The 20,895-nt window shown below is 37.2% G+C and overlaps 1 protein-coding gene across 1 annotated transcript in view; it reads right to left on the bottom strand.

The window, feature by feature from the left end:
* The window catches only part of LOC127979486 (potassium channel subfamily K member 9-like), a 52,215-nt gene extending 39,881 nt beyond the window's left edge, over positions 1 to 12,334 (bottom strand). The window contains exon 1 of the mRNA XM_052584988.1: positions 11,214 to 12,334. Within this exon, the coding sequence (XP_052440948.1) occupies positions 11,214 to 11,775 (562 nt within the window). The 5' untranslated portion in view covers positions 11,776 to 12,334. The remainder of the gene's footprint in view (positions 1 to 11,213) is intronic.
* Positions 12,335 to 20,895: the final 8,561 nt, after the last annotated feature.

Raw genomic sequence — 20,895 nt, 5'->3', positions numbered from 1 at the left:
TATATTTCATATTTTCCGCCATTCATCACTTGAAATAAATTGCAGCCTTTAATTTAAATGGCCCGTAATTATATCCACGGTTTAATTCATTCTCAGCTTGTACCGATTCAACTCCAAAATTGATTATGCTCATCAATGTACAGTAAATTAATTCCAAGCCTTCTTTTTTATCAAATGTGGTGTTTTATCACAAGAACAGCTCATTATAACAATCTTTTTAATCCTGCCAAGTGATCTGACAGGGCACGTGTCCTTCTGAATGCATCTGAAGTCATTTGCATCGATCGGCGATGCAGCGAACAAATCGTTATGAAATGACGACAGATTTGCTTTAAACGGATGGAAGACATTCTGCAATCTTGTTTGCGTCGCCCATGCAGAGCGTAAGGTAAAGACAGAAGAAGATAATGTGTAATTATCTAAATGAATCTCAACACCGCCTCTAAAATCTTCCTCCCACTTATCAGATTGAGTCCAACTGCACAAACACACAAATATGCAGACACACAATACACACACTGCTAATGAGCTTTAAACACCTTCTTTAACCACCTGTGTGAGAACGAGCATGCCAGAAGTGAAGAGTAGTAGAAATGTGTGTACATGAATGCATCCGTTTGTATGCGTTTACATAACTGTAATTATCCCAAGAAGTAAATTAAATAAGATGAAATTTACTTTTGGGGATATAATGGGGATAAATATGAAGAAATAAAACAAGTTAATATATTCTGTATGTTATGTATTTTGCATACATACATGTACTTCAAGGAATACCATGGTATTTGAATGTGATATCAATATGGTACCTTGGAATTGTCCAAAAAATAACTTGTTAACATAGTACAGTGTTAAAAAAATATTGTACAACCATATTAAATGCCTAAAAAATTTAAATGCTTAAAGACATGACTATATGGCAAATACCCCAAAATGCCTATTGTATACATCCAAAAATCACAGTATTACCATGGTACCATGTTCCAGGAAACATGACAGGATTACTGTACACTTACAAAAACGTACCATGACACTACCACGGTATTTTTGGTGCTTTTTTTGTAAATATATTCCCATGGGGTAGGGCATGTAACACTAAAACAAGTCCAATTTGCATAAAAAAAAAAATAATTATATGGTTTCAAAATTGCGGATATGGTAAATCTCCCCAAAAACTTGTCATGGCACGTCCCATCATATGTCTCCATAAAGAATGTTATGAACATCAAGAAAACATGGTTGTAATACATATCCAAAAGACCATAATATATTGTATTAAATGGATAGTTCAATCCAAAAATAAAATTTCTGTCATCATTTACTCACCCTCACGTTGCTCCAAACCTGTATGAATGCATTTCTTCTGTTATATTTTTTCTTTCTTTCTTCTAATGTAAGTTCTTTCTTCAAAATAATATATCTGAAGAATGTTGGTAACCAATAAGTTTACGGTAGCCGTTGATTTATTGAACAAAAATTGCTATGCACATCAATGGATACCGTCAACTGTTATCCACATTCTTCAAAATATCTTCTTTTGTGTTTAATGGAAGAAAAAAACAACAACTCAAACTGGTTTGGAACAAGAAGAGGCTGTGAAAATAAAGACAGAAATTTCATTTTTGGGTGAACTATCCCTTTAAGAAAAACTATTATTTTCCCTCAGTCACAAGTATAAAATCATAGCAGCACACAGAGTTTTCTGTGTATGTGTGAGTGTGTGTTGACATCTTACGGCCTTCTCGTTCTTATGCAATAAAGACGAGAGTGTAAGAAATAGAGAAATATTAAAACCAAAGTCAAGGGCCACTGAGAGCTGTCAGTCAAACTGCGGTTTGTGTTTACGCTGAGATTTCCAGTGAGAGATTCACTATAACACGCACACAGCTCTTTCTCTCACTCTCTGCAGATTTAAACATCTCCTCCATGCTCACCTCTATGAATAAGATAATGCCAGTTATCACAGACCTGAGCCGATTTTGCTCAGACACACATATAATCCACATATCACTGCATTTCACAGTTTTTTCCCTCGTGAACATGCGCGTGTTAGAGAGAGGACACACAGACGTATAGCAGAGTTACATGCTTCCCTGCTCCTAAGAGAATCTTCAAACAATGTTATAATCCAGCACTGACCAGAACTAAATGTTTTATTCATCGTAATGTGTGTCCCAGCATGCACTGCAACATTCCTTCATGGATGAATTGATCTGCTAATGCTTTCGGAGGAATGACTACAATAATCACACATGAAACTGGGTTAAATACCCAATTCAATAAATGGTAAATATTCTCAAAGTTATACTCAATTTCTGTAAATGAACGTATTAAATCATTTTTTGGTTTGAAAAATTAATTGCACTTTTGTGAATTTTTTTTTTTTATTTAAACTAACTTATTTAATATTTAAACTAATTGAATTTAATAAATTATTTTTTTTTACAAATATTTCAATGAAAGTTAATGTATATATATATATATATATATATATATATATATATATATATATATATATATATATATATATATATATATATATATAGATTTACATTTATTTATAATATACATAGATTTGAATGAACATTTATTTAAATTATTTTGGGGAAAAAATGCACTTTCAGTGGAAGTGTTTTGAGCATTTGTCATTCTTTTTTTTTTTTTACATTTTAAAAATATAATTAAAATGTTACATTTAACATTTTTCCAACAGCCAATATTTAAACAAGCAAATTCTGCTGAATTAGTTCTCCCTAAGGGTTCAGTTGTTAACACTGTAAGGTTGATATGAAGTATATCTGTGGCCTATGTTCACTATTTTCACTATCATCTAAATCAACTTATATTTCTGCAATTATTTCTTATCCATTCATTAGCTTGACCCGTCAGAGCAGCACCTGTCCGGAGCGCTGTGTGAAAACAACATCGCTCAGCATATATCTCTGACCTGTTAAGACCCCCATCAATAAAAATGTACTACAATATAAAAAACCCTTTTAAGAGCGCCATCCATTTCCCCTCGACGAAAGCGTTGTAACCACATGTTTAGTCAGCAAAGAGAGACCTCAACGGCAAGCCGACTGAACTTAATTGAAAAACAGATCACTCATAAAAATGGCAAAGTGCCATGCAGCTACTGTTACACAATGGAGAAGGTATTGTGGAGAAAAAAAAGCAGCATGACACTGTTTGAAATTCATCTAGAAAACTAACTGAGCTGGATTCTCATCTCCGCAGTTCTCCGTGAACGGGAAGATGATCTGAGTCACTGGATGAAAAAAAGACACAAGGTCAAACCATCCCCTGTGCTCAGAGCAGTGCTACAAGTGATGCATAGAGAGAGAGAGAGAGAGAGAGAGAGAGAAAGAGAGAAAGAAAGAAAGAAAGAAAGAAAGAAAGAAAGAAAGAAAGAAAGAAAGAAAGAAAGAAAGAAAGAAAGAAAGAAAGAAAGAAAGAAAGAAAGAAAGATGGTATTGCTATAATATCACACACCCAAATCCACATGAAACATAAAAAGCATGTAACACACACATACACACGTTTGTTTTTGTGAAAAGTGGGGACATCCCATAGGCGTAATGGTTTTTATACTGTAGAAACTGTATATTCTATCACACCAACCCTAACCCTAAACAGAAAACTTTGTGCATTTTTACTTTCTCAAAAAACTCATTCTGTATGATTTATAAGCGTTTTGAAAAATGGGGACATGGGTTATGTCCTCATAAGTCACCCTCTCCTTGTAATACCTGTGTCATACCCATGTCATTATACAGAGTTGTGTCCTGATATGTCACAAAAACAAGAGCGAGCACACACACACACACACACACACAAGAGCATGTTTAAACCATGGCATTCATATGGAAAACAACAACACCAAAACGGTACAAAATGTACCACGGCACTACTATTTTTGGACATGTACTGTGATGTTATAACTGGAAGAAATATATAAACTAATTTTAGAACACTGGCATAAGTACCATAGTATTACCACAGCCGTATCATCATACTGCCACAGTACTATAATATGCCATCATCTTAAAAGAAAGAAAGAAAGAAATGATTAAATAAATAAATAGTATTACCATATTACATGCAAAATAAAATGAATAGCATTACCATGTTATATTCCTAAATAAATGCATAGTTTTACCATGGTACATTTCCACATACAATTTACTGACAGACAGACAGACAGACAAATAGATGGATGGATGGATGGATGGATGGATGGATGGATGGATGGATGGATGGATGGATGGATGGATGGATGGATGGATGGATGGATGGATGGATGGATGGATGGATAGATAGATAGATAGATAGATAGATAGATAGATAGATAGATAGATAGATAGTCTATATGAGAAATAGATACACAGAGCATTTTGGAAATTAGTGGAAAATTGATTTGGCTTTATTGGATAAGCAATCGAGTGTGACTGTGGGCTTGTAGAGCTGGAGCTAAAAATAGCAGCAGAGAGAAGGAGTGAGCGGTCTAATGCTTCCACAGTAACACGCTGATGAAAGCCACTGCTGTTGATCCAAGACGCTGCCGCTCGCTAAAAACTTTACATTTTGTGCAATCAAGCGTGTGTGCTTTATGGAATTAGAACGCTCATGACGGGAATGTTAATTGCTACATTCTCCACACGCTCTAGAGATCTAAAAGTCTAGAATGAATGACATCAGCTGTTCTGCTGATTTTGTACAGCCAGTTCTGGAACAGTTTGGGAATGTGAAACGTATCGTTTCTGTGCCACTGATGTCACCAAAAGGAATCATGACTGTTCTCAAACAGGTTTCTCAAACACTGATCCCGCTCCAAACTCATGATAGTACCAGGATAGACACAGGAGGACATATTGTACCTCTTATCATCAGAAATATTAATTAGGTGATGTAGTGTTTGCCCTAACTAAGCAGGTAAGTGGACACACGAGAGGATAAGAAATCAACTTAATAATTGTCTCTTAGACTCGGCTTTCAGGGCAATTTTCATACCTGTATTATGGGATATTTTTACGCACACACACACACACACACACAGAGTGAGAGAGAGAGAGAGAGAGAGAGAGAGAGAGAGCATGTGACTCATTTATTCATATTTATTTATAATACTTCAACTAACTCAATTAAATTAAATTGTCCATCTGAACATTTATAACAGTAACTTACTTATAAAATCAAATAAGTTGCAAGTAATGCAAACGATCGGGCTGAGACTTAATATTAAATTATTATATAATATAAATATACATGAAATAATACAAATACATATGAAAATAGATAAATGAATATACAAATATGATATATATATATAAAAAATAAAATATTAAATATTAAAAAGTTAAAAATAAGTAAGTCAATTTAAATCAATGTAAACTGTTAAAAGGTAAATATAAATAATTAAAAGAAAACAAACTAATGAATGAACAAACAAACAAATAGGAATAGAGGATTAGGTTCTTTTTTTTATTATTATTATTTTTTTATTTTTTTTTTTGCCCAGAGCCCTGGTTCATTTCTGACCTTGTTTGAGTTTACTGTGCTGCTGCCACTGGTGGAGCTGGAAATGTACCTGTCTGCATTTTTCCTTCACACCGCTGCCAACAAAGCAAAATAACTCATAATTGTTTTGACATTTCAGAAAATATTTGCTTGTAGTTCAAACAGCTTTCATTTCTTTAAATTCAGATTGCAAACAAGCAGAAGCCCCGCAGTCGACTCTTTCCAGCTCTCCAAACTGACCCGGGGCAGTGTATCGTGGGTAAAGCATGATGGCCAGCGGAGCAGCACGCGCTGCATGGACAAACTCAGACGCACTCAGCCTCTGTGGAAAGGTGGAAACATTCCCAGCAATTAATCACGGCAAGTGGAACCAGCTCCCCGCGCAATCTGCTCGACGCCGAGTTAGCGCCGCACACATGATCAAGACACACAGTGTCTCCACGGAAACCAAGGCTCCAGGCTACTCTGACATTTCCACCCCCCACATGCATACACACACTCCCGCACATCCACGGCCTCCTCTACGCATCAAAACTAATACATCTGTTAATTATTAAAAACATACTGTCACCTGAACTGTGCTCAGAGAGCTTAGGAAATGCAAAGGATCATAGATCAGACAAAATCAACAAGTGTGTGAACTGTTGCTTATGAATATAGTTTTCCTAACACTATAAAAGCACATATCACATATTAGCATTAATATGAAAGTTTAATACTTCAGGTAAATGAACAAACTTAAATTGTCATTATGAACAATCTATTACTTATAAAATATTCCTAATCCTATGCTATATTATACATATTAATATAAATGTCTTATACGTCTCCTAAATCAAAACACTGACAATCTAAACAATTATCTTATTATACAATTATATTATTAATCATAAAGTCAAACACATAGCTGTGAATAACGCACAAGGATCGGGGCGAAGCTTATAAAAGAATTTTAGGAAATATTTCAAATGTTAAAAAGTATAAAAACATAAAAATAAATATCAAATAAATAAATATAAAAAATATTATGTTAAAAAGTAAATCAAATCAAATCTATTTAATGTATGTCTAATGTTAAAAGTAAATAAATATAAAATAATATATTATGAAACACGTCATATTTTGAAACGTAAATTAAATATAAAAATAAATAACACATTTATTATGAAATACACAATGTTAAAATGTAAATAAATATACAAATATATAGATATACAAAATATAATTGTGAAATACATCACAGGTTAAAAAAGTAAATGACACTGGATTTAGTTTTGTGTTTGTTTCAAAAATAATTTAATTTGAATATCAACTGCATTCCTAAAAAAAAAACAACAACAAAAAAAAAACTTTGAATTATTAATATAATTAAATTAATATTACATTAAAGATTTAAATACAGCCCCTTCTTGTCTCACAGCTTGAGTGTCTGCTCGAATGTTCTATTAGAATGGAAAGAGATGAATTGTGTTCATGCCGAAACTTTACATTGCTAATGTAAGTGTTTACGAGCCAAGCTGAGCCACCTGGTCACTTGAGGATCGAGCCAGTTCCATTTCCAAATCCAAATTCAAGAGATCAATGCAAATACAGACCACAATTCTCCATTTCTGTGCAGATACATTCAGCGGTGATGGACTGAATGTGCCAGCTCAATTAAATGCATTGTACTGAACTGAATAAAATTATACAGCATCATCTAAGCCCTGTGACCCTGACTTCTTACCTGCCAAATTACTGATTGTTTAGGATTTAAAAAGCAATTCAGCCAGAATTATTCTCAAATAAAGCACTTTGCTAAATAAACCACAATTAAATACTTGTTATAGAGGTCAAAAAAGAGAAACATCTGATAAACCAGGAAGAATTACATTTAAATGTGCATCATTTATAATTTAATATATGCTAATGTTTCTTTACACTTACAAATATAATTTATAAGATGGTTTGTGTAAAGTTTCAGGAATCAGTAAAGTTAACATAAAAATTAATTTTTTTTTAGCCCATTTTACTTCCATAATCAGAAATATTGTGTAAAACATGTTATTTTTAAATAATTGTATTTATTTATTTTTATAAGGAACTGATTGGATGATATCAGAAAAGTGTGTTTAGTACACTCAGAAAAAAAAAAAACATAATAATAATAAGAATAATAATAAGAATATAAATTTCAGTTGAACCAAATAAACCTATCAGGCTATAAAAGCAATTCCTATCTTAATGAATCTAGTAAATAGTTTTGCCAGTTTATTGTATATGGAATTTTCAAAAAACAAATTATTATTCAGATTTATTTCAATGACAAAACCAAAATTCATCTTAAATATATAACAGGTGGTACGGAAAGTTAAGTTTGCACTTCAAACTAAACTACTAATATCCTCATCATCAGATCAAGGATGCTTTGAGCGACACTGCAGTAGTGTAAACACACACACACACACACACACACACACACACACATGCTGTGCACTGCAGTATTGTCACTGTCCTGCTGAGGTGTGGCTTCACACACACACTATTTTCTCCTTCTCAACAATGCGATGATACACACAGATGAAATAATGAGGATGTCTAGAGCCAGTCACTCTGGTGCTTTTGCACCACCATCCAAAAAAGGATTTTGTTAAAATCACAAGAAAGAAAGAAAGAAAGAAAGAAAGAAAGAAAGAAAGAAAGAAAGAAAGAAAGAAAGAAAGAAAGAATATATTAAAATCATCCAATACTAGTAAAACCATGCTACTTTGAAATAAATGAATGATTATCATACCCTTTACATTTTAAAATGAAATAAAGAAAAGTGTACCACATTATAGCATGCTTTTTTAATATAAAGCATTGCTCTGCCCAAAAAAGTATGGTATCATCACTATAGTACATGGCCAAACAGCACTGAATTACAATGGTAAGGCAGGAAAGAAAGCTGTATGAATTCACATAAGCACATTAGTGATGCATTAGTAAAAAAACTTAATCAAAACCAATAGCTATATTCAAATGGTCGGCAAATGATCTACAAATGACCAGCACAAAGCAACAGACAGTTTATTCAGTCCACAAGACTGTGTGCTCACCTGCATGTGCGTGTGTGTTTCTCGTGATCATATTGTATACAAACGCACACAGCAGAACACACATTGTGCATTAGTGTCCTTTTACAGAACGGGATGCTTATTCATTATACACGAGAGCTGCTGTTCACACACCACTAAAACATCGTCAACACACTGAGTACCAACACTCAAGTACATTCTGTACAGTAGACCTGCAGTGTGTGCTGAGCAGGCGCAGAACAATTACGTCATACGATTAAAAAATCTGAACTCAGACTTTTTGAAGATGGAAATCTATTTGTTTATTTTTTATTAACTTTCATTTACAATTTCACAGTAAACACAGGGTTAATTTTTTATCATTTCACTTTTGACTAGAAGTCATTTTGTCATGTAAAAATGAATATAAAAATAAAGTATCAAATGTTAAAGAGTAAATAAATATAATAAAACGAATGTAAAATGAAAACACTCATACAAATCAATACAAACTGTTATAAATGTTAAAAGGTAAATAAAAGAAAATAAGGGAATTCACTATGAGGTTCATTTTGCTGGCCTTTCTGACCTGGTTTATTATTTTTGTCATGTCTTTGGGTGCTGTACTAATTTTATCATGAAAAATGTACTATTTATTAAGAAATATCATTTTTTGCCTCATTTTTAAATAAAATTATTATTATTGCTTTAATTTGTAACTAATTTAGCGTCCACAATATTACTGCAGCTACAGTATGTTAAACCCTCAAACAAAAAAATGCCTGATGACATCATCCTCCTGGAAATGGGAAGTGACATCATCATGGAAAACTGACGAATTTGAGGAATTCTGTGATGTTTTATGCTCTTGACTGATTTCTCACTCCATCCTGTTTGATAAAATGACAGAAAATGTAATCATTTCAAAAAAGGCGAATAAAACAAGTAATTAAAACCATCTTCATTTATGCCCTGCTTTCTTTCCATTACATAAATCGTCAGATTAAAATGTACATAGTTGACCAGAGCACATATATCAGTTTGGTTTACACTTTTCTTTGAACGGAAAAGAATTTGAAAGATGCTGCAAAACAGGAATGAAACAGCAGTACAATTAGTGTGTATTCAAAATGAAGAATGTTAGCCATTCAAAAGCGAGGCCTATAAAAGACCAGCACTGATTATAAAAGCAACATGTTCAACCTGTGAAAGGAAACCAGCACCTGAGCATTTGCAGCAGAGAGAGAGAGAGAGAGAGAGAGAGAGAGAGAGAGAGAGAGAGACTATTTTCTGCTGAAGAGTTGCATTTCTTAGATTCTAAGATTTATTGAAGAAAATGTAATTTTTGCAAAGCAGCACAGAAATGGTGCTGAAATTTTTGTCGTTTCAGTTCTAAGTGAAATGCTGCTTTGCTGTTGTCATGACACTTAGCATCATCTTTGCAGCGGCTATAGATGTTTCAACAGATGCAATAAAGAAAATACCAATCGATATGCAAACACATCTAGATTTAGATGGCCTGAATCTACAATTCAAATCTGAATGGAGTCTGAACACTGAGCATTAACTGCACAAGTGTAATGCTTAAGACAAAGGCTTTAGAAACTAAAATCAGAATGTCTGAGGAATATCAATACAGTGCTGCAATAATAATGTGCACGATCAGCGAGGGGCGACCTAGCTTTAGCTGCAGCCGGCACCTGTTGCATCAGGATTGATTTTACAGCGCTTCTACTGATCCATTAATGACACTGAATGATGATGCATTGAGAAATGAACTCAATCAGTGATACAATACTGCAACACGCAAAACTCTGGCCTTCATCTGACCTCAGCGCGTGTGTTTGCGCGCGAGAGAGATTACTGAGACCCTCCAGCACGTCTCATGTCCTCATATGAACTGTCACGACGCCTGATCATAAAGACGCATTATGAATGTTTTATGTGGTGCGGTGCTCGTTCACGCTGACTCTTGTTTAAGGGAGCTGTTCTTTCAGCACCACGGCACAAGGCTGAACAACAAACTTCACTACAGTCCACACTATTACATATCCTCCCTGTGAGTATAGATAATCATGACATATGTTTTATATCTTATTAAAAATCAATAAACAAATTAGTATTCCCATATCTCTTTAAAAAAGAACATTATGCAATGCTTCAGCAGCTCGTGCACATTAAAATCTCAATATGCAAACACATTAACAAAATCAAAAAGACAATAAAGTACAGATTTCAAGCTTTTTTAAATATATAAAATGTGAACTGCAGTCTTATCAAACAGCCCAGGTTATGCATTACGTAAAGTGACGATTTCAACACAAATGCAAATAATCGCCTTAGAACTTGCTTTACTGGTTATTTATGTAGTTTTTGCAATTTCTGAAATTACGCAACAAATGAAACACCTGTGGTGTGATAATAAGAGTGATTTTTCTGTGCATCCAGAGTCCTGCACTAATAACGTCCCTTCATCTCCCCAGACAGACCCCAGTCTGGACTTTTCCTCCCGCTGAAATGATTAACCAGGTACCCCACGCGACGTCCATCATTACACCATACGAAGTGCAAAACAAGCTCTCTAAAAGAACACACGTTTATATCCAAACTAGACTCTTTTCGCCACCTTGCGTGAAAGACAGTGGAGAAGCCGAAACTCACCAATAGTGGTTATGACAGTGATGGCAAAGTAAAAGGACCCTGCAAATTTCCACTGGACCCCTGCTCTGTGCGGCTCGGCCTCCATGATGATGGTCTCCAGTTTTTTATAGTCATCCTCACTGATGTTGTACTTGCCCTGGAGGCGCTTCTCCTCAGCCTCCAGCTGCTCCTTCTCCCGCATCTCGTAGTCCGACTCGAGCGCGTCAAACACCGCGGCCCCGACCAGCAGGTAGGTGAACGTGCAGACGATCAGGGACAGCGTCCGCACGTTCTGCCTCTTCATGGCCACCAGGAACCGGCGGCTGAGGGGTTCATGTCCCCTCTTATCCCCCGGGAAGGCGCAGCAGCAGTCTGGAAAGGGCGGATATAGGCAGTGCTGCTGTTGCTGCTGCTGCGTCTTCGGACACCGGTTGCGGTTGTAACAGGTCCCTTGATCGTGGTCCTGGCTGGTGGAGAGACACAGCAGACTGCTGGAGCGCCGGGACCACAAGCCCTGCAGCCGCGAAACTCTGCGCAAAACCCGCCCGAACCACAGCAAAGTCCTCCCGGCGCGCAGTGCCATCAACTAGCGCGCTCCCTGCGTGATCTCCAAAGAGCTTCCGAACTGGAGAAGGCGCCAGAAGCTACTGGGATTCATGCTCGAGTTTCAATTACGCACCTGTTAAATTTCCTTTTCGCTGCGGTTAAACAAACTCATCGTCGTGGCCATCACATATCCAAACTGCCCCGAACATCTTCCAGAAAAAGTTTCCCCGACCTGTTCATCTGAGGATCATCTTCAGCTGTTCTCACTCCGCCGGTGCGTGAGTAATGCCGGTGGTACCGGAGGAGGACCCGTGAACACGCAGCAGCATCATCTGATGAGCGACGGAGACGCGCAGCGCACGATTGATGCTCCAAACGTGATCCAATCCAGGAGAAACTCACTTATTCCCGTGGCTTTGCCGAAACGCTGAGGTTGATGATCCTATGAACAACAGGTCCGAGCGGGAACGTGCCCATCTGTTTCCCCGGCAACGCGTGGATGGACGGATGGATGGGCTCGACTCTCAATCGACTTCACTCCGGTAAAGCTGCACTGTCACGGTATGCCACTGCAAGCGTCCGCTGGCAGACTTCGGAGTATGCCAGCCTGAGAAAAAATAAAAAATAAAAAACACGCGCGCGCGCGCATCACCAAAGTGCACACACAGATGGAGACACTCCACACTAAAGACCCACGTTGAGCGTGCGCGCGTGTGCGTTACGAACTCAGCTTGAAATCATTTATGCAATTTGCACCTTCTGAACAGGTGACCTAGGGAAAAAAAAGGTATTCAGATAAACCTGGCTATTTTTAACTATATCATGTTGAGCAGCTGCTCATTAAGTCCGGACTAATCTATTATTATTTTTTTTAACCCAAGAGCTATTTAAATCTCAGAAATCCCTAACCATGATATATTATATATTATATACCATTATATATATTATATATATATATATATATAAAGAAGCATTTCGAGTGGCATTTCGAGAAACATTATGCAGCATAATACATTCTGATAGAAATTTAGCAATAATTATATATATATATATATATATATATATATATATATATATATATATATATATATATATATATAACATAACGATGACATGAATACTGCAATAAAAATTAAATAAAACTCGCTTTGATACTATTCCTTCTTGAAACTTTGTGCGTAAGCGCGCGAGTTTACAGTATGTTACGCATGAGAGAATGTGCCAAGCAGCCATATGGGTAAATATTAGTTCACCACAGGAGCCAGTAAAATATGATAATTTTTATCAGGTAACATTTCTAACACGATTAGAGAGGGGAAAAGAAACTTAACACACATTACACACTACGTCTGAGAACTCAATGAAACCTGTCATTAAACAGCCTATTATAGGATTTAAAGCTAAATTTAAACAGAAAAAAAAAAAAAAAAAAAAACAATTTCTATAAGGTAATCAAATCAACAAACATTGCAGTTAATAAATTGGGAAAATTGCATGTAACAACTTGCCCCTAGACATACATATACAGTACAGTTATAACTTTTTATAACTTTTAGGTTACATTTTATCTTCATAATATAGTAACTCTTGTCTGAATGTATGCTGCTTCGGTCTCCTCTGAATAAAATGATCAGATAAACTGATGTAGACATCTGGACATTAAAAACGATGGGTTAATCAAAAATTGTGTGAAATGGACTGTTGTGCAAGCATAAAAAATGCAAGTGGACCTTTTAAAAAAAGTTCTGTTTTTCAGAGCATCCATCTGTGATGATCCTGCGACTAAAATAACTATAGTGTGCTGGACACCAAAAGAGTATTTTGGTAGGTAAATGTAGGTCCTGTCCCAATATTTCTGCAGTCTCCTGGTTATAAGCAGAGGTTTTGCATTCAAGAACCACATTATTTTTTAATATAAGAGCAGGTGCGGCCTTTTGTAACTTTCGGTGTTAACCACTTCCAGTTATTTTAGCTGTACAAAAACAGCCCAATATACTGCATGATGATATTGCAAATTGGTATTTGTTTTCATATTATCTTAATATAATATCATAATCATAAACATGCTGGTTTGTAGGGCAAAAAGTTCTACCATACAGCACTTTGTTTTTTCTTCTAATTACTTAATTTTCCTGTAAGAGCGGGTGGCCATTTGTAAGTTTTATGGATCTGGGCCGATTTCATTTGTGTCCAGCTATTCTTAGCTGTACAAAACAGCTGGATTCACTGCTTGATATTGCAATTTAGTGTGTCTTACCGTGTTATTTTTAATGTAGTATTTTAATTATGAACACACCGGCTTGTGGTTCAAATTGTTTTGCCATTTAGACTATGGCACGTTTTGATTCTTCTCCTTATTTCCCTATAGAGACTAATGAACAAAAGTCTCGCCCATAAGATTACTTTCACGTTGAAGAATAAGGTGGACGCACTACACAGAATTTAAAGACTCCTGCATTAAGTTGGATAAGGAACAGATTCAGTCAGTGCTGCTGTAGGAAAACAATCATGCAAATCAGGCCGAAATGATGACATATTCATTTTTGGTGAACTATCCCTTTAATCCATCTCTGTGAAACTATCCTCTTACACAGTGCATTGCATCCCACATCGTGAAGTAGACAAACACCCACATTGTACTTTAGGATTTTTTTGGTTTTTCACCTTTTTTTTTTTTTTTTATCCAACTCATCCAGAATCAGACAGATTCATTTTAGTCTAGTTAGATCAAGGGAACCAAACACAAACCTTGAATGAACATTGACGCCGTATGCTGAGAATTTCAGCAAATGAATCAACCTCAAACATGAACAATCCTTTGGTAAACATGCAGAAAGATGCGTTGGGCACGAGCAGACGCTGACGCACAGGCGAACGCTCCACATCTAAAGTCTATAAACACATATACAGGGTAAATGTTCTGTCTGATGTACTGCCACTAAGTTTAGTTTCATTTTCTCAAAATTCAAAACCACACACACACACACATTAGAGGATATTTCTAGATGTGTGAAGGGAGAGAGATGACTGCTTAATGAAGAACGCACTATAGAGGAAAGTGCTGAAGGATAATGGACATAATTATACTGAACTGTCAAGTTTTTTGTCACTCTTTTGAGGAAGATGTCATTCACTTGTTTGACAGCATTACCCACACAGAAAAATGTTGGTCAGCTTGTTTAATGTTCAGAATTCTATCAAAAGATTCACGGTCCCGCTCTGAAGTTCCGAAATGGTTTAATATTAAGATACTGTATATTTTCAACATTGACAACAGTAATAAAAAATATTTTTAAAGGGCCATGTGACACTGAAAACTAGAGTAAAGATGCTGAAAATTCCCTCTTTACCCTCACAGGAGTAAATTTCTTTTTAAAATAAATTAAAACATTTCACAATATTACTATAATATTAATACAAATAAAAACAGCCTTGGTGAGCATACAAGAGCTCTTTCAAAACCTTACTGACCCCAAACTGTTTAAGTCAATATGATTTGTAGGAACTTTGTGAGTAATGATTCATATGAATTGGTGAATCAACAAGTGAACCAGTTCATTCGAATCAGCTATTTGAATGAATCAAATCCCTGGAATACTGTCCAAAGCAAAACATGCTGAAATGAACCAGAGTTTCAGAGGTCTGTTTCAGGGAGCATGTTTGATTAAGTCTTAGGTTTACTCATCTTTAAGGATTTGTGTGCAATACAAAATTAAAACCAGCACTTTAGTTTACTTTTTACAAGACAAGACTGAAAAAATATTGCAGTTACTCCCCAACACGTGACCAAAGTTCAGATCCATTTCTGTCTTTTCTCGTTTTCAGCTTTGCACATTAATATATAAAACTCTCTCATGTGTAAGCGCAACCTTTTCTCTGAGATTGTTCTTTGCCTAATCTCATACTGATCCATCTTTGGTTTTATCTTTTGACCTTTTTGTCTCTTCACACCTGTGCTGGCACATTTAATGAAGGGTGTGGCTGAGAGAGAGAGAGAGAGAGAGAGAGAGAGAGAGAGAGCTTAGGTAAATCTCTGAGCTCAGTTGCTGGAAACACTGAAATTAATTAAACTCCTGGTTCCTTGGAGCTCATTTGCAAGCGGGAAGGAATGGGTCAAATCCCTCAAGTAAAGACAGGTTCATTTAAGCCAGAAAATAAAAAAAATAAAATAATAATTAAAAAAGCTATGTTTTTTCCCCTCTTTTGTTAGTAGAGCCAAAGGATGGATACACTCTCATGGTCTTCCATGAATGGCAAGAACAATGTGTATTATTGTACGTGGATCAAATCAAAAGAATGAAATGATTTGTCAATGTACATTTAAAATGCATGCATTGTGTGCATATGCAAAATTATTTATAAAAATTAAGCTATTATTTGGCTCTATTAAAAGGAAACAATTCTCACACTTCTCTCAGTTTTAAAAATCCCTCATTTGTTGTTTTTATGCTTTATTATTAGTGAGCTTATTAATAGATTATTAATAGATTATTAATAGCTTGTTAATTATTCCATAAAAATTGTATGTTTGAGGTGAAAATGTTAGTATTTTCTGTGCTAATAAAGAGCTTAACTTGAGTAACCAGTAACATTAAGTGACATGTTTAAGGTACAAACTCTAACAAACCTAAACGCTTTGGGAGCAGTGAGCTAAATATAAATGAACTATGTATAGACTATTCTGTAATGCAATATTAGAGCCACTTAAGCTAAAAGACCCTCAATTTACTGTCAGAGTTCAGTAAGCAGGCAGCTCAATATCCCAACGCTAACACAACATCACAGATCAATACACCGCTCTCTTTTCAGGTAATATTGTAAAGTTATTCATGAGCAGTGCTATTTTGAGCAACTACGCTTCATTTGTCTCGATTTGTCTTCATTTTCTCTCTACTTTGGCATTTTGGGGCATTCTTGATATAGGTATAAAGAACAAAGAAAACTGAAAAGCAGCAAGTGGTTTTTTCTTTTCTTTCTTTTTCTCATTTTTGTTCTCTGATTATTTTTAACAACATAATAAACAGTAGTAGGTATACCAGGCTACGTTTACACTGCAATATTTAATGCAGAGCTCCAGTATTTACACATTTGTCATGCATGTTTACATTCTCTCCAGACTGGCTATGTTAAAGTCATTTACACCAAGAAGCGTAAAGGAATAGTTCACCCAAAAATGAAAATTTGCTTAAAATATACTCACCCCCAGGTCATCCAAGAGGAGTTTTTCATCTGAAAATATTTGGAGAAATTTAGCATTACATCACTTGCTCAACAATGGATCCACTGTAGTGAATGGGTGCCGTCAGTATGAGAGTCCAAACAGATAATAAAAACATCACAATTATCCACAAGTAATCCACCTGACTTCAGTCCATCAATTAACAACTTGTGAAGTGAAAAGCTGTGTTTATAAGCTGTCCATAATATTGTTTTCTCCAGTGAAAATGTAATCTAATATGAATCAGGGGAGAAATATTCACAGATATAGTGCTGTTTACAAGCCAAAACAGCCCAACAGGACAACAGCAGATGGACTGGAGGAAGTGTTATTACAGACTTCTATGGATTATTGTGATGTTTTTATCAATCCTTTGGACTCTCATTCTGACGGCACCCATTCACTGGACAGGATTCATTGGTGAGCAAGTGATGCAATGGTTGAAGTAATGTAACTTTTCCAAATCTGTTCCCATGAATAAACAAACTCATCCATGACTTAGATGACCTGAGGGTAAGTACAATCAAATCAGACAATGTTATTCTGTCAAGAATTCATGTGTAATTTGCATTCATGCCTTTGGCAGACATGAACCCATGACACTGGGCATCGCAAATGGCAATATCGCTTTTAGCTTGATTATTTTATAAAGATGCCATGGAACAGTATGTGTTGTGAAATGTGTTGCTGTGTAAAAGCAGTTGGTTCTGAGTCACTGAAGATTAGAAGGCTGTGTGGTTAGAAAAGTGTGTTCAAAAAAATGGGTGGCTATATCTGGTGGCACAGTCAAGGATGTTCAAGCGGTTGAAAATTACAGGTGAACACAGACACAAAATAATATATCACAGGAAAAGTTGTTCTAGCCTATGATTTCCTTTCATCTCATAAATTAGCTTCTCATTATCCGCATTATCCTCTGGGGAGAGAGAGAACGAGAGATAAAGACAGACAGACCAGCAACAGACGAAAAGAATACTAGAAAAGAAATTAAAAAATACTGCTGTTGTTTTCCACAAAACACACACGCACACACACACACACATTTGGCACTACACAGGGCCTCTCTTCTGTGTTCTCTTCACCGGGTCTCATCTCGGAGTTCACACGCAGATCTTACAGTAGAAACACATCTCGCTGCAGGATGAACCAATTGAAGTGGTTCATCCTGCAGCGGGGCCGTCCTTAGGGCGGTGCTACTAGTGTGGTTGCACCGGGCACCATGGCGAATGGACCAAGGGGGATTAAAAAACACTTTTGCTTATAATTATTTAAATGATTATTTATTTAAAAAAATATATTTCACTGCGCAAACAAACTGCAATGTTTATATTTGTCGCCCATAATAAATGTAGAGTATGGGTCATATTATCGTGTTTTGTGAGAATAAGATGACGTCAAGCAAACTTTCCATCCTGCGACGCACCAAGGTGTTTGGCCTATTACGCTATATTTTTGTGTCATGACCCAACAGCCAGAGTGAGAGCCAGAGAGATGTGACTGTGGCTCTGCAGCGCCTGAAGGATGCTGTCTGCTGACTGATAAGACTCCCGCTCATTCGCAGGTGGTTGCCAAGGAGACGGAGGGCCACAGAGAGGCCACTCAGACAAACCAGAGCCGCCAAAGATCAGGATCAGACTCCACAGACACACAAATGCCTCTCAGATCCCCCTGCTGAGTCTCTGTCTCCCACAATGCATTGCTGTTTGCACACTGTGGCTAAGAGAAGGAGCTGGATGGAGAAAACCATTCAGTGTCTCTTCTGGAGTGGCTGAATCAGCAAGAATAACTTGAGCGGCCTCTGGTTCTCCTTCCACGTGCTGTGAGAGCACTCCAGCAGCGGACGCTCACTGCTGAGTGTGTGAAAGTGCACTTAATCCACACAAGTGTGCACTTACAACCGCACAGTTCAGCTTTAGGTAGCAGTAGAGCGTGAGAAAGCGCTCTGTGTTGTCATATGTTATCGCCATTATATAGGTTGAGCATCGGACGGCTTGTGCACAGACTGAGCTATTGTACACAAATCAAAGCCAAAATTGCGAAGTTCGTGAAGTTCACGGAATCAGTTAGTAGCAGATCAACAAGATCTCAACAGTGAGATCACAACTTTATATTCCACTTTGTTTATTATTAATTTTTAACTTTCATTTTAAGGAGTTGATAAAAACATCACAATGTTCCTGAAGTGATCCACACAACTCCAGTACATCAATTAATATCTTGTGAAGTGAAAGTTTGTAAGAAACTGATCCATAATCCATATCCAGAGTCCATAATTCATTATATTGCTTTCTCCAGTGAAAAGGTCATCTTGTTTGAATCAGGAGAGAAATATGCACAGATCAAGTAGTGTTTACAAGCAAAACCAGGCATGAACTGATATGCTGCTGGATTGTGATGAGAAGACAACAGAGCAGTGGCATAGCCACGGGTGTGCCAGGGTGTGCCTGTGCCACCCACAGTGGCAGCTGGCACACCTAAAAACAGATGCAGAATTATTTTTTATAGTCTCAATTAAAAATGTTTACTAAACTTTGGCTATTGTTGTTTAGAATATATACATATTTTTTTTCGCGACTTGGTTGATTCAGATCGGCACTTCGGAGCCTGTTCGCGACTCGGTTAATTCAGATCGGCACTTCGGAGCCTGTTCGCGACTCGGTTGATTCAGACAGGCACTTCGGAGCCTATTCGCGACTCGGTTGATTCAGATCGGCACTTCGGAGCCTGTTCGCGACTCGGTTGATTCAGATCGGCACTTCGGAGCATGTTCGCGACTCGGTTGATTCAGATCGGCACTTCGGAGCATGTTCGCGACTCGGTTGATTCAGATCGGCACTTCGGAGCATGTTCGCGACTCGGTTGATTCAGATCGGCACTTCGGAGGCTGTTCGCGACTCGGTTGATTCAGATCGGCACTTCGGAGCCTGTTCGCGACTCGGTTGATTCAGATCGGCACTTCGGAGCCTGTTCGCGACCCGGTTGATTCAGATCGGCACTTCGGAGCATGTTCGCGACTCGGTTGATTCAGATCGGCACTTCGGAGCATGTTCGCGACTCGGTTGATTCAGATCGGCACTTCGGAGCCTGTTCGCGACTCGGTTGATTCAGATCGGCACTTCGGAGCCTGTTCGCGACTCGGTTGATTCAGATCGGCACTTCGTAGCATGTTTGAGATTTTTTTAAATTCAGATCTGGACATCGAAGCAGGAAGTGTTTGTCAAAACAGGTGATAAATGAATATTTGGACTTTTTTTTTACCTGTCGATTCAGCATGTACATGACCCACACACAAAGGTGGACACACTCTAGACGGGTGTGCCAGGTAGGTTGATCACCCGTCCCGCGTAGCGCGTGCGCGCACAGCGTTTGAAGCCCAATACATGCCTCCCACAAATTGAGACTGTGTAACACATAATCAATGCTTGCTCAAAAAAAGTTGGTCGCTATATCTGGAGTCACCAACCCGTCGATCGCGGTCGACAAGTCTATCTTGGAAGCATTTTAAGTCGATCGCGAAGATTTTTCAAAATCTGAGAAAAAAAGGTGCGAGCCTCTGGTGCGAGTTGGGAGGTGCGAGCCTCCGCTGACTGCGCGCGCACCTCCCGAAACAGACGAGGCATTTATACTTGACACAACTGTTTTAGACTGAAAACCAGACCATACAACTGATTTAGACGCGGGTGCCGGTGTGATGAGATGTGCTAATATCCGTCTGCTCGGGCATGATTGTTTTAGGTCTGTAATTGATTGATCATTGAGGTAATAGGGATGGCACGGTTTGCTGAAATAAAAAAAAAAACAAACCGTTCGGTTCACCACACACGGTTCAGCACGCGCTTCAACTTAAATCTGACAAAGCATCTGTAATATCATCTGTAATATGTCTTGCTATAAATGGCACGTAAAAAAACAGGGTTCAGCTAATAAATGTTTCTGTTG

This window comes from Carassius gibelio, chromosome B19, assembly GCF_023724105.1.
Source record: "Carassius gibelio isolate Cgi1373 ecotype wild population from Czech Republic chromosome B19, carGib1.2-hapl.c, whole genome shotgun sequence".
Classification (NCBI taxonomy): domain Eukaryota; kingdom Metazoa; phylum Chordata; class Actinopteri; order Cypriniformes; family Cyprinidae; genus Carassius; species Carassius gibelio.
The sequence above is the reverse complement of the archived record's forward strand: the minus strand, read 5'-3'. Positions and strand labels throughout refer to the sequence as shown.